This window comes from Anarhichas minor, unplaced genomic scaffold (genome assembly GCF_050575085.1).
Source record: "Anarhichas minor isolate MPS153535 unplaced genomic scaffold, ASM5057508v1 ptg000045l, whole genome shotgun sequence".
Taxonomy (NCBI): domain Eukaryota; kingdom Metazoa; phylum Chordata; class Actinopteri; order Perciformes; family Anarhichadidae; genus Anarhichas; species Anarhichas minor.
The window spans coordinates 5,694,920-5,710,559 of record NW_027466491.1 but is presented as its reverse complement, the minus strand read 5'-3'; the positions used below and the strand labels follow the sequence as shown (position 1 = coordinate 5,710,559).

Genomic DNA, 15,640 nt, shown 5'->3' with positions numbered 1-15,640 from the left:
ATATGGTACGGATGCATACTTAGAACTTTGCTAAAGTCTTTATAGTCAGAATTTGGTTTGGTTTGATACATCACGTCACAGCAATGTAAATGATGGAAACAGCTGCATTGTATGCCATTAAGTTCAATTAATGGAGCACATCTGCCATCTCAAGCATTACATTGACATAGGTATAACCACACTGGCGTGTGTGCCATGCTTAGAATACACAAAGATGGTCTTCTATTGAATTACCATTGTATTCAATGAATCAAATTGTTATTTTTTTTCTTCTGCATTTGACCCATCCACCTGTTTTGGAGTTTAAAGCAAACGCTGTGCAGCAACCAGGGAGAATCAACACTTCTAAGGCCAGCCGTGTTGAAGAAAAATGGCAGCAGTATTCCCAGTACCTAACATGCTTGTCATGCTTGTGGTGTGCAAGCTTCCTCGTGCAAACATGAAGAGAACATGCCATCTCTTGCCGTCAGATTATGTAGCTTTACTGTAAGTGGATCTCATATAATCAAATGACAGGCTTAATAAAATGAGTGGGATACGTAATGGCATAACAAGCCAAAACTAGGAAAAACTGCTTTCATTGGAGTCTCTACCATGGTATTTTATTTTTTTTAAATGCGCTCAACCTTGAAACTATTCTCCAAAATATCTAAATTAGATTTGCACATTATTTACCCAAAGAACCATTTAAATGTAAATAACAAAATATTCTTACAGTTAAAATAAACCTGATCTTAGTCAGTGCCTATGTTCTCATATTAATGACAATCAAAGTGATGGGTATATTACTCACAGTATCACCATACTGGGTGCCACATGTTGCCCTTTCTTCTCCTGTTGGACTCATGGGCTTAGGGTCAGACATGGATCTCTGCATTGCTTTTGGTCCCCTTGGACTTGATGGAGAGGCTTTTGATGGATCCGTACTTCCTCTTAGCTTTTGTGGGCTTGTATCACCCAATGATTTCTCATAGGACACAAACTCAAGGGATTTACTTGGGGATATACAGGGAGATATGGGGGAATAAAGCACATTGGGAGATTTAGGAGGGGCTTGAAGCGTAGAGGAATCAACTTTGAGGTTGGGAGACTGGCCTATGTCTAAGGGGATGGGTCGTTTCTTTGGTGAGGTCCTTTCAGAGTCAGACAGCTCCATCCTGGAGTCCATTCGAATGTTCCCTTCTGTATCCGTTTGAATAGAAATCTCAGTGTGGGCTTTAAGAGACATCTCTGACTGCCCACCCCTATCACCCCTGGCAGTGCGTGGCCGGCTTTGCCGGTTTCTGGTCTGAGCCTCCCATTCGTCTTGATCTTCATCATCAGTCTGCACACAACTGTCTACACTCTTTTTAGCACTTCTCTTTTTCCTCCCTGCTGTGTAAGCTTTGCTGACTGCCTCATCCTCTTCATCTGTCTGGCACCCACTATCTGTGATCTTTCGGGACAGTACTGTGCCATCAGGTCCTAAGACAATTGCCTCCTGCACGCCATGCCCTGGTAGGTCCCCACCTGGGTACATCTGACGAAGCTTTTGCTCTTCCAGTTGCATGCGCAGCTGCTCTTGGAGTCTTTGAATCTGTTCAAGCTGCTGCTGTTGCTGGGCATATGTTTCTTTCTGCATCATAAGGTGAGCCTGTCTTTCATCTTCTTGTTGGTTCAGGATATGTTGCTTCATGGCCTGGAGCTCCTCCAGTTCCTTCTGCACCAAAACTTGTTCGTGCTCTCGGAACCGTTGAATCTCTTGGCGCTCCCACTCTAATTCCTCGGCCAAGTGCTGTTGCTTGAGTTTCTCCATCTCTAGCCTCTCACGCTCTGCCTGATACTGGCCATCCCCAGGAACCATGGGTGAAGACAGAGCCTCCAGTGAAGCAGCTATGGCGTCCAGGGATGCATCAGTGTAGGTGTCAAGGGTTAAAGAGGTTGTTGCTGTGGCGGCAGCAGCAATGCTACCCCTTCTAGAAATCTCCAGATTGAGTGGGGCATCTCCTTGTTCCTCTGTTTCAGTAAAGGAGATGGTGGACAGGAAACTGTGGGACCTTGTAAGTGGTAAGTTCTGGAGGTTGGACAGGGAAGGCATTGTATCGCTGGTATGCATACCTGAAAGCGTGTTGTGTGTTGTACTAAAGATGGACCCAGGTTGGGTGGTAATGGCATACGTAGATGGGATTGGTGCTGCAACAGAGGAATAGACCACCCCATTTGATGACCTCAAGACACTGCTTGTACCAAAGAGTGTACCAATAGCACTTGTGACTCTGGCTTGGGAATAGGGTGGGATTGTCATTCCTGCGTAAGTCCCTTTCTTGGAGTAGTCAACAGCTTCACCTGTCAAAAGTCAAAAATATCAGTTGAGTCCAAATAATGCAGACGTATTCAATGTTGAAGCAAGCCATGCCTTATCCAAATCATGAAAAAAGGTGAAAAAGGGAAAAATCCAATGTTGAGAAGTGCAACAAGTATAAACAAGATTTACAGTAACAGCATGCAGGCACATGCAAAAATATTACAGTGAAAGGGCAAAAAAAATAAACAAATAAACAAATTGTCCATGCAAAACAAAAAGAAAAGCAAAAAACAAAGAAATGCCAAGTTAGCCATGAATGAGTCGAGGCAGTTCAAAGTGACATTTAAGTGACAGGTCTGCAATGTCACTGCACTGACCTGCATCAGAAATCTTTGCTGAGGTAAGATCTACTGCACCCTCTGTGGTACCACTGAAATTATAGCTGTTCTTACTCTTGTAAAAGAACAAGCCAGCCTCTGCTAAGTTAGTGTCCGACATCGACGGTTTAATTCCACCAAACCCTCTCATGCCGTAAGGGGATCGGTCATACTGGTAATGGTCATCACGATATCCAAAACGATCTTCGGGCAGGGGTGTAGTAGGTTGCTGAGTAGTGCAGCTTCCTGCAAATGGGAGGTTGTACACAACATCACAGCATACAGCTCTTTGTCCTGCAGTCAGATCCACTGGTTTGCCATCGTCATCTGTGAGTACAGCTGTGACCACCTCTGCAGAGGCAGCATCCACTGATACCATAGTGTTGAATAGTTTTGTTGTGGTAAGGTCAATGGCTCCAGCCACTCTGGTTGCACCCGTAGTTAATCCATTGGCAACACAACCTGGAATACAAGTGGGTGCAATAGTGACAGGAGTGGTCTGGAAAGTTCCTCCACTTGTGCTTGATCCAACTGAGAGGTTAATAGGGTTTTCTTTACCAGCAGGAGTGGAGGACTGAGAATCAATTGGCCGATATACGATTTGAGAAACAGGCTCAAATGCTTTATTTTTTGTTAACTGAAGGGGCACTGAAGATACTTGAGAGGTGTCTACATTGTCACATTGTTCAATTGTGGCAGCACAGGTCACAATTGTGATACTATCAGTCACTATAGAAAGAGTGGATGATTCAGCACTGAGATTGACCACAGGTGAATGCACTGCACTGTTCTGACGACTGACATCAGTTGCAAAGGACTGACGTCTTGAGTCTGGGCCAGCAGATAGATCCACACCATTCATGTCTGATTGTGGGTCCACCTTCATAGTCCTAAGATCTACCACCTCAGAAGGTTGGACGGCCTGTCCATTCTGTGCTGGCAATTGGGGCTTAGGTTTCTCCATCGAGATTGGGACACCATTTGCCCTTGGAGCTGGCACTGGTGGTGATGTCCTTTCATGAACAACAGAGACAGTGGTCCTTTGGACTTCTGTGGTGACCACTTGAGAGATCAGGTTAGGCATAACCATGGGTGGCTGTGCAGAGGCAGATATAGCCTCAATTATATGACAAGAACTAGATACATGTTTTTCTGGGCCACAAAACTCTTGACTTTCAATGGATTCTGTGACTCTTGTGTATGCCAGAGGCACTCTGGTTGTTTGAGGAGGGGTTGGTTGTGGATGCTGCTGTGGATAATATTGAAGTTGAGGTTGTGGTTGGTGATAGCTTTGGGGCTGAGCTTGGCATAAAGGAGATGCTGGGCCAGGGCTAGAGGGAGCTTGAGTTGAGACACTGTCTACTGGAGAGCTGGGCTGAGAAGGCAATGTGATGACTACATATGTGTCACGAAGATTGCTGGCATATCTTGGAGAAGAGGGAGACTTTGGGGAGGGTTGAAACAGCTTGCTCTCAGAAGGACTCAGATTCAGAGCTATGTCATTCGGACCAGTGGGAAGTACAGTGGGTCTTGGTGGATGTGGGACATGGGCAGGTGAAGAAGGCTGTGAGCCAGGCTTTGGTGCAATTGGTGGTTTGACACCATGTCCTGGCCGGTGGCTATCCCCAATCCCTGCATGAATATATGGCTTTGGGGCAACAGGAGGGGGAACTTGAGGCTTGTACATTGGTGTAACTGCTTGTCTTGTAGGTGGCCCTTGGGCTGCAGTCATAGCCACTATCTCTGGCCTGATTGGAGTTGCTGAAGCCTGAGGTGGAAGTGGGATGGGAGCTTTCCTGGGAAAAACAGTAGGTTTTGGTGGGGTGGGAGGAGGCAGTGGTGGTGCAACAGGTACTTCTGCTTTTTCCTGAGAATTAGCCCTATGCAGGACGCTAGGCTTGGGAGGTAAAGGTGGAGTAGTTGACACTACGCTAGGAATACTGGGTGTGTACTGGGGGACTGTGGGCAAGGGCGAAACACTGGCAATTACTGGGACTGATGTTCTTGGGAGTGCACTAGATAAGTCAACAATATTAAGTTGTGATTCTGTGATTGTGGTGTGAGGTTGCTGACATGATGTGGTCGATGGAGGGGACTCGGTAAACACTGTCACCGGCTCAGTTTCCATAACTGCTGGTGAGTCGGATACTGCAGTTATATCCTCCTCCTTTTTAAGCATACTCTCGTCATCAGAGGACAACTCTCCTGAAGAGCACTGCGTCACCTTTAAGTCTGGAATGGGGTGGAGTGCCCTTCTAGATGCAGTGGCTTCCACTTCTGGCTCCTGCTGAGTTGGACTTGTTCCAGGAGTCAGCACTCTTTTAATTAGCTCTTCATAGGCAGTTTCAGCATCCAACAATGGCTTCCCATCTTTGCCTAATGTTACTGTGGTGCTTTTGGATAAGGTATTCTCAGCAGGTTGCAACACAATTTCTGGGTTGCTGCTTTCCTTTGTTGGCTGCATATTTTGATATTCCTGCTCCAGCTTGATGAATTCCTTCCTCTTCTTTATCATGTCTTCATAAACTTCATCTGGTGATCTCAGTGTTTTGGGCTGAGTAGGAACAACAATCTTCTCTGGCTCACCCAGAACAGCTGTTGAATTGTCAATAAGAGATGCATAGGCATAGTCTTCAATAAGCATGCCCCCGTAAAGGGACTCTTTTCCTGGTTGAATCTCGCCTTTGTCAAGCGTTGGAGACTTGGCCCTCAGCATTATTTCCTCATAAGCCTCATCAGCAGTTTTGAGAGTTTTTTTCTGTGGTTGATCAATATTTTGATCATCTGTTGGGGAGTGAAGAGATACTGATAAAGGAAGTTGATAGGTTTTCTGAACTGCCGCGATCTTTGCAGCATGGATTTCAAATCCTTCAGAATCTGATTCAACACTGGGGGAGAAATCAGAGCAGGATGATCGTCTGATTTCCTCCATCTCAGCTTCTTGTCTCAGTTCCTCGGTTGGTGAGGCGTCTTCAATGGGGGAAAGGTTGCTTGGTGGTGTCTTTGGACGCTCTCGCCTCCTTTGGGCTCGAATCTCTTCTTTGTCTTTCTTGGACTTTTTCCCAGATCCCTTCTGTTTTTCTTGCTCCCGGAGCAGCTCCTCTTCTTCCCGTAACTCTTCCTCTTCAGAAGAGTCTTCAATAGTTGGCAGCATTTGACCAGGTTGTCTGTGTTTGGCTTTCCTGTGTTGTTTACCCTCACCAGAACGGATATGGCTGGGACTACTACTGTCACTGTCTTCATCTAGTGATGAGACGGATGTTGGGGATGTCCCAGGAGTGAAGCTGGATGCATGTAGACTGGATGACCCCTCACCTCTAGACCGATCATCTGGAGAGTCTGTAAGGCTTTCCATTTCAGGGTCTCCATCATCATTAGGTATACGCATAGGGCCGCTGGTTGAATTCAGCTCCATAGTTCGGAATTTGCGAACTCCAGTACCACTCCCTTCCTTTAGTTCTTGTCCCTCCTCTTTGTATGTATCAGGTTTGTCCAATGAGCCACATAGTTGTTTATCCTCTTCATCATCTGGACTTATAGTGCTTTTCTTGGTAAGTCGCCTGGATTTTCCTGATGTACTCCTCTCTACAGCCTCGGTTGTCTTCTGTTCAATTTGTTTCTTCTCATTCTCTCTTATCTTGCGTCTGATTAGGTTTTCCTCATCAGACGGGGAAGCATCCTCATTTTCACTCATTTCCATAATTTGTTTTCGGATAAATTCCTCATCATCCCCAGACATCGGGCTTTCTTTTCCAAAGCTTTCACTGCTATCATCGAGGGAATCTGCCCTGACATCCATGGGTACAAGTAGCTTTTTCTTTGTAGTACCTTTGGTATTCTTCTCAGAAAGTTCTCGGTCATCTTCTGAGCTGGGTGAGTCAAGTGAGAGAGGAATCACCTCTAATTTACGTCTGGCCTTCAGAGTATCTGTTAGCTTCTCCTCATCATCCTTTAGTTGTGTCTGGGCCTCAAGAATGGGTAGAACTGTGCTTTCCAGCTTGGCTAGGTCTGATGGGCTGGTGGGACTGCTGTCCTTGATAGCCATTTCTTTCTGTCCAGGCTCTTTCAAGGTCTCCACTGTTTTCACCTGTTGGATTGAAATACAACAATTATTTTTTTCCCTAGAAACTGCAATACAAATTTAAAAATCAAGACTGGGATTTTTTCGCTTGTTACATGTGAACCATGTGTATGTGCATGTACATTCTTGATGAATAGCAAATGGAGATGAAAAAAGGCTTTCCATAACTCTATTATTGTTATAAAAACAGTATTTTTTCAATACATATATATCCACTCTTCAGGTTTTTGATATATACAGTCTGAAATCAAAACATTCTACTGTATTTTGCAGTGTTAAGATATTCATTTTCAATATGGTACAATTTTTAGTTCAGCCATTTCTATATAACTGAAATTCACATCGACCTATATACTGTACATGTGTTAATTATAGCAGAATCAAAGCAAATGATGTAAAAGATTATCATATAATCTACCATCTACAGTACTAAATACTATGGTCACCTCAGCGACTGCATCTTCTTCACAAGACTTTCCCAGAGGCTGAGCTACAACCTCCTTTTTCTCCTCCACGTTAGTGTTCTCCTTTAGACCTTTGACCTGCTCACTAACTACAGACAATGGGATTTCATGTTCTGCTTCAAGGACTGAGGCTACTGATACAGACACATCTCCATTTTCAAAAGCTGTATCTGATACTTCATCCTTCTTTGATATTGTGTTCTTTCCTACATCAAACTCTGCATTGTCATTTTTATCACAGAATATGTTTGTCTCTGAAGACAATATCACTGAAGTAACTTCCTGGATGTTGCCAGCAACAGGTTGTGACTCAACCACTTTTTTGTCAAGTGTGTCTTCCTTCTCTCTGTTTGACACCTTTTGCTCTGAAACTTTCTCTAGTGGTTTCTCATCATGGCCCATCAGAGCTAACGTCTCCCTCTCTCCTTCAGGTTGATTTTCAGCAATACAATAGTTTGTATTAGGTGGACAAGCTTCTGTCTCTTCCTGAACGAGTTTCTTCTCACAGGCTTTATCTCTGGCTTGCGTCTCACTAAAGACAGCTGAGGTTGACACCTTCTCTAAACTTTGCATTGATTCCTTGACATTGACCTTTTCTTGCTCTTGAGGTTCAGGAGATGTAACCACTGCATTCGTAGATTTATCACATGCTTTTAATATTGTTTCTATAGGTGTCTGCTCTTCCTCTTTCTGTGCTATACTCTCTGCTCCGACCATCAGCTTTTCTTCCTCCTCTGACTTCTCTGGCAATAAAACTGTCTCAACAAGGCTATTCTCAGCAGGTGATGGCTCATACTTTGGTCCTGGTTCTTTCTCTTTATGTATCAGTATCTCTTCTGTTGGGATCTCTTCAGCAGCAGTCTGGGCTGTCTCTCTTGCTGTTTCTTTCTTCTTTATTACGGGACAAACTGTCTCTGTTTCAGTAGAGGAGGGGGCTGGACTTGATTCAGCTTTATCAATCCTCTCCTTTTGAGGTTTCTGGTCATTTGCATTCTCAACTGTTTTCTGTTCAATTGTCTCTTCTTCCAAAGCTTTCTCTTCGTCAGCTTTTACCTCAATTGCCTTCTCTGCAGCTGCATACTTCTGAACCTCCTCCTCTTCAAAGGCCTTGCCGTTAGACGATATATTGTCAATACCTGCCTTCTCAACAGCTCTCTCCTCAATGGTTTCTTTTTCAATATGTTTCTCCTCAATCATTGTTTCTTCAGCAGTGCCCTTCACTGTTTCAATCTCAACTGTTTTTTTCTCATCAGGTATTTTCTGCTTATTTTCAATGGTTTTCTCCTCTATTGCTTCTTCCAGAGCTTTGGTTTCTCCTTCAACCGGAGCAACATGAGGTAACTTTTCTGCTGGGTCAAGTGGAGTGTGCTCCTCCTCTTTATCTATGGGTTTAATTTCCACTTTATTGACCTGACTTTCCTCCTCTGAAGCTAAGACAGGATGTTTGTTGTCTGACACTACTAAAGAACTCTCAGATTCTATGCATTTTGCTGCCTCTGGTGTAAATTCTTGCTGGGTCTGATCAGGTTTAGGGACTTCAACATTGTCAACAGGAGCTACATTTTCTACAACCTCAACTGCAGGTGAAGGAGCACCTTCACTGCATACTGGATTTTCTATCATAGGTTCTGGTTCTACCTTTTTTTCTTTAGTTATTTCATTTTTGACATCAGGTGCTACACTGCCAACCTCAAGTTCTGTAGTGATTTCTGTTTGCTCCACATTAAAAGCTGTGTCTACTCTATTTGATGGAGTTTGACATGCTGGAGTAGCTTCATCTATCTTGGGTTTCTCACTTGGCTTAGCATGCTCTGTTATTGTCTCATCTTTTACATTTGCAGCTGGAGAATCTGGCTTTGGATTGAGCTGAACAGGGACTTCCTGTGAGACTGTTGTTGGTATTGAGGCAGGTTGGGGCTCAACTGAATTAGTTGTCACCTCCAGAAGCTTTTCTGGAGTGGGCTCCACTTTCTCATCAACTGTCAGGGGAGCAGCAGCCTCACTCTGAGTAATCTTGGGATTTGGCTCTGGTCCTACCTCAGTAGGGACTGTTGTCTTGTCTAAACCTGTATAAGTCAATATATTTTGTGTCTCACTTTCCACAGGTGGAGAAAAGTCCTCTGCCGCATTCTCAAAGCTACTTTGTTGCGGCTCAACTGCTGGGATTTCACTGACAGGTACATTCTGTGCTTGATGCTCAACATTAGATGGCTCTGTCTCAGAGTAAGGATGGTCCTCTGATGCTTTCTCAGAGCTACTCTGTTGTTGCTTAACTGCTGGTATTTCACTTTGTTGATCAGCAGCAGATGGCTCTGTCTCACGTTGAGGATGGTCCTCTGCTATTTCCTCAGAGCTGTTCTGTTGTTGACTGACTGCTGGGATTGGAGGTAAACCTTGAGCTACACTGTCTGAAATTGAAGCTGCCACTACTTTTTGTTCTATTGACTGTGGTATTTCCTGATGGGTGCTATCAGAAGGAGGGGCACTAACGGAAAGAGGGACATCATGATGAGGTGAAATTACTGCATCAGGTGTGGGAAGGGTTTCGGGTACTACCTTGGTATCAGGAGTTGGTGGGGTTAGGTCTGATGCCTCTACTACAGGTTTGCTATCTACAGCAGCAGGGGCAGGGGCAGAAGAGGAAGCAGGAGAAGGTGGTTGCTTCTGTGGGGAAGCCATGGCTGGAGGTGGCATGTCTCCCAGCTGGCCCGACATGGCTCTTTGGGTCTGACAGTTGAGGCAAAGCCATTCTTTCTGTAAGAAAAAGAAAATAATTCATATTAATTGTTGTTTGTTACAATATGATTTCTACAACTAAATTAGAAAATAATTAACTGGCTTGTAACTGTTGTATTGTGTTTTGAATTGCACGAAATGACAACGCTGATGAAAATTTCCCCCCAAGAAATTATTCTTGAAAAATGTCTTAATTTTAATTCTAACACAGTTACGTGGACTAAATGTAGTACGTAGTTCAAACGTCACTGTGACAAGGCACCAGTGTAACAGCTTCTATTTCAAGGGAAGCTTTTACATTTATGGAATTTAAAGAGACAGGCCTATGCATAATGCATGGTAATGGGACAGGGGTTTACCAAGGCATGTCAGAAAGGGTTGAGTGGCCTGTGCAGACATTTCATGGAGCAGACTTAACAGAGAAACTGTCTTTGAATGTATATGTTGTGTTTTTATAATTGTATAACTTGGTGTGCATATGTGTAAGCATGCTTTAAACATGAGAGTAGAATGTACACATATCCTTAAACCTGTGTTTAACCCTAACTTGATAGTTCAATTACATTCAAGACTGAAAATATGCTTCCCAAAATTCTGTGCTCCCTGATCATCTTATTTAGTTCCAATTAAAACTCTATTCAAACGCTAAGGCACAATACAGGCCAATTTAAAGAATTGCCAACTGCTGTTTATTCTTTAAGTACCATAATCCTCTTTAAAATCACCTGGGATGTAGTCCTTACCCGAACCTTAACAGCATGGCGAGGTTATTATTGTTGTATATTCCCAGGTACTTACTTAAAAAGCGGGCTCTAGAGGAACCTACCTACCCCAAAAGCCCTGAAGAGGGCTATAATTCAAGAGGTGCAGCTATTATTAGAGTTCAATATTCAGTACTGCTTTGCTTTAAGTGGTTATAAAAGTGTTGATAAACAATCAAAATAATGGGATTTGAAGAAGGTGCAAACACACACACACACACACACACACACACACACACACACACACACACACACACACACACACACACACACACACACACAGTACCTATCTATGTAATGTGGGGACACCAGACCAGAACATGTATTATGGGAACCACACATGAAAACACGAATCTGTCTTATACACATACAGTGAAGCTAGAGGTAATAGTCAGCATATTTTCAAATCCTCCAACACTCTGACATAAACACCTCATTTCACATTTTGCCAAGTGCTTTAACATTCCTCTGTGACCCCCGTCTCTTATGAATGTGTTTGTCTGGCTTAACAGCAGGGTTTATGCTAAATCCAGGTTTCAGAGAAGATCGCAGCCTTCATGTTAAGCCATGTAGCAGACAAGCCACCTCTCTCCAAGCACAGAAAGAAAGAGGGAGACCAGAGGATAGAAGAAGACGACTGAGGGAATGTCGCAGCAGCAAAGTCAGGGTAAATAAGGCATGAGCCACCCTGTTTCAGTCCATGCTTAAGCAACATAAAGCTTAGACTCAAGAGAGAATGACACACCTGCATACACATCTCAGTGGCATGTACCCAAACATAAAAAGATATCAAGAATGTTTTGACGGGGCAAATATTTGTATATGTGGCATTGCGAGAAAGAAGTAGATCTGTCGATGGGTTTATTCCCCCTCTACCGTTTTCTTTTTCCTTCCTCTTTCTCTCGCTCTCTCCAATTTTATTTGATAAATAATGTAAAAAATCAAGCAAATGTCAAAAGTTTTCCACAAATGCTTTCAACAAAATATTTGAAATACAAAAGAAGATGATTTTAATATCTGGAAGAAAATAAAGATACAGACACATGGACGGAAACCAACGAAAGAAAAGAAAAAACATGACAGAGATGCCTGTGCTAAGGTTTGCTGACGTTAGTGAGCATTCTCAACTCGACAGAAATCCAGTTAATCCTCAAACATGATGATGGACACAGCACAGATGCAAGTGCGTGAGCAAGCACGCGCTATCAACATCCATCCTTGCTGGGAGGACTTGAGATGGGAGTTTCTCCAGCTTGATGACTCTATCAGTTAAACCAGAGAGACCAGGCACTGAGAGCCGGAGAGATGGCCGCCAGATACGAAAAGCTAAAAAACCCACTCAGTCAGACAGCCGGTCAGCCGCAGCCACTTCAGAGCTAGTCATCACCGACTTTATCAACACATCACAACAGCCACACTTAAAGCGTTTACCCCTCCCTAAAAAACACTTGGTCAGTTGCGTTTCCTTTAGCTGCTGTGCAGTGCTAAGTCACCCCTTTTTAAGTTATTTGGACCAACATCCCTGTTAAAGCAGATATGTTACTTTAGCTCACTACTGCTAAGTGGCCATCTACAATGTAGTTCATACAGACACATCTTACAACAGCAATGACCCTGAAAAGCCATCAAGTCATTGAGTGTCTTCCTGGCTTCACTTAAAGTTACAGCTTTGGCAGCTCTGACTTCAACACCCAGAAACCAAATCATTTCAGATTTCAGTGTTTACCTTCCCAGGTAGCTTGGATCACTTTATACCTAATAATACATGGGGATGGAAAAAACTTTTAATTTAATGTACAGATTGATAATCAATTATATTATTGATTTAATGAGTAAAAATACCAACTTGTTGTGACTTCCAGCTTCCAGCTTTGTCTACAGCCATGCTCCAGCGTACCTGGGTACAATGGTGCTTTGAGCCCAATGCTAACCTGCTCAAAATGGCAATGCTAACATAGTAATGTATAGCGGGCAAATATTTAACAGGTTTACCATTTTAGTTTAGCGTGTTAACATGCCTACATTTGCTCGTTACTACACAAAGTACGGCTGGGTGGATTGTCATTAGTTCTGCAGGTATTTCGCCATAAAACAGTGTATTGGGAAAAAGAAACTTCACTTGATGATGGTGCTTGATAAATAGTAAGGGGATGACCAAAGTTATTATTATTCCTCCCCAGGGGACATGAATTGCTGTACCAAATTTCCAAACCATCCACAAAAAAAAAAATATTGACGAAGCGCTTTTGGATCCGATAGCGATGTGACACAAAAACACAGGAAAGGGGAATAAATTACCCCAAAGGTCAATAGTTGTTCAAATATTTTGCTAAAATACATATAAGTATTTTGGGGGCGGTGATTATTAGGGTTCATTTTTGTGGGAACCATGAATTCCTCCACAAAATTTCATCGCAGTCTATCAAATATTAGAATTAGAAATTTCCATCTAGACAAAAGATGTGGATCAACCTACCGACAAACCTACATTGCCCGTATTGCACGCTGCTAACATGGCTAAAATGAATGAACAGATTAAATGATGACGGAAATCATTAGTTGCAGCCCTAGTTAGAACTGTCTTTATAAGAATTGTCTTATTTTGTCACCGGAGAAGATGTATCACCAGTTCACCACACCCATTTATTACATTACATTTATTGAGGGGATCCACAGGGTCTATATTAGCATGGATGGTACACTTATCTTGCAGCCTTGCCTTGTAATTAACACTAACTTTTATACTACAAGCTGTCAAATAAAAAGTGACATGCCTGTGTGCGTTCCTGTCTATCTGCTGTGATGAGTTCTGCAAACAGCAGTGTGGATGATTCATAAAAGCAGGGGTGTCACTCGCTCACATCACCATCTTCCAAGGGTGTTTTCTAGTATCACATGTGAATGGATACCAAAAAAAGTTGACACCCACCAACACCCACAGAGATGAGTTTGTGACGGTGTTGATGTCATACATATACCCAGATGAAAAGCTTGAAATATTTAGTAGGAAATGACAACTTGCTCCCTCTCTTCCCACATGGCTTTTCTCAAACAACATGCAAGCTTATACACGAATGGATAAGGACAGATTCAGTTTGAGTGTTTCCATCTCTCTTTCATCTCCAACTTTGCATCCATCTCAAACATCCTCCAAGGACACGGAAAGGAGACTAACTGAGAACCGCAGACGGCAACCAGATATTGAGACAAGATGGGTTGTCGCCATTGCCCATGTTCGGTTATTGTTTCCAACTGGGGATTGGAGTGTTGTGAAGGTCGGTGCAGCTCTTTTATTAAGACTAGGGGTCCCATCTAAATATAGACAAAGCCTGGCACCGACAGAGGGAGAAATAGAGGATCTAGAGGACGATGGTACAGATGGATTAAGGCAGATGAGAGGATGGAGGAGGAGAGAGGTAGAATAAATGCGAGGACATGCACAAACAAGGGTGATAATGGTGTGTGAGAAGCACGAGAAAAACAGGAGGAGGAGAGAGAAGCAAGATGACGAACAAAAGGGAAGCAGGGAGAAGCAAACAGGATGAAACAAAGGACAGTTGGAGAAAAGGAGCATGGTGTAGTGAGGTAAAGGGTGAAGCAGTAGAATAGAAGGAGCTTAATGGTCTTTGGTGGTGACTCAACACTAGCTCCTACCAACAAGCTTAACATTATCACTGTGTAAATCGGTTAATCAATAGCCGGGAAGTCAGGACAAGCTGCAGTTTGTGATGAATGCCAAATATAGACCTTAAAATGTTAACATACAGATTGGGCATTTAGCTGACGTCACTTACATATATAGTGGCACAACGTCCTGTCCTGCTTCTAGGTGAACTTCTGTGCAAAATCCTGTCGTATGTCGGCAGTTTATTGTTATTCTTTAAAAAATATACTGTGCAGTGTGTTCAATGCTGACCGCTAGCAGCTTCAACAGAAAGTTCCACAATTGTTCCTTAATTGTTTTCGAAACTGTATCAACGGCACACCTCTTGATGATATTTGTCCCGAACACGCCCCATATAAGATAAACGGTTGTAATTGGTCCGGCAGATCTCAAGTTGCGTGATATCTGTCCAAAGGGAAGGAGGACTGACCGCATCTGCCAGAGCGAATAAAACACAAGACGCTGTTGAAAGACTAGTTACCTTTCTGAAAGCTCAAGTCACTTTGCTGTCGCTAAAAGTTAAGTCTGGAAGTCGTTGCCCTTTTCTCATTGATGATTGTGGCTGAGTGGCCAACTTAATTATAATGCACCAGACAAGCAGAACATCACAGCATCAGCTCCTCTGCAAGCCAAAAAAGATCTTTGTTCTAATAAATGTCCCACTGTTATAGATGTCCCCATCTCGGGTTCAATGTGCTGTATGCACGCTTTTGCAGTGGTCCATGCTTATGTGTTAATGTGATAAATGTTATGTGAGCAGTGATAGCCTTAAGGCTGGAGGAATGGGCTTCCAAAATTCCAAAAATAAGCAGCAAATCTGAGCGGGGAAGTTGAATAAATCAAATTAAAAAGTTAATTATCGATTATACATACAAATATTTCACTCTACTGAAAGTTGTCAGATGAGGAACAAGAGCCGGAATGTTCTCTCAGCCTTGACAAGTGTTTCAGGCTATGTTGCTACATTGTGGATTGATGTTCCAATGCCAGGTGAGTGAAAACGGTTTGTTTGTATAAGTCTATATTTAGAAAATGGATCCGACACAAAGCAAGAGGTGTGAGAGATTGCCTATGTATATTCTGAGCTCAGGGATTAAGGGCATGTTCTGTCTGCATCTGTGTTCGTTTATCTACAACACACCTCATGATCTGTCTGCATGTGTCAGCTTCCCATCGGAGAGAGAAGAAGTTACGTTTTGTCTGAGACACGCAAAGAATTTAAGATGCTTTTCTTTCCTCTGTCAATGGCTATGAAGGATCTTTAGTTTAAAAA

At 43.0% G+C, this 15,640-nt stretch overlaps 1 protein-coding gene across 1 annotated transcript in view; it reads right to left on the bottom strand.

Annotated features, from left to right (window-relative positions):
• The window catches only part of pcloa (piccolo presynaptic cytomatrix protein a), a 49,805-nt gene that overhangs the window by 22,293 nt on the left and 11,872 nt on the right, over window positions 1-15,640 (bottom strand). Inside the window, exons 4-6 of the mRNA XM_076111741.1 lie at window positions 9,763-9,960; window positions 2,662-6,748; window positions 794-2,325 (exon numbers count right to left, since the gene is read on the bottom strand). Coding sequence (XP_075967856.1) covers window positions 794-2,325; window positions 2,662-6,748; window positions 9,763-9,960 — 5,817 coding nt within the window. The remainder of the gene's footprint in view (window positions 1-793; window positions 2,326-2,661; window positions 6,749-9,762; window positions 9,961-15,640) is intronic.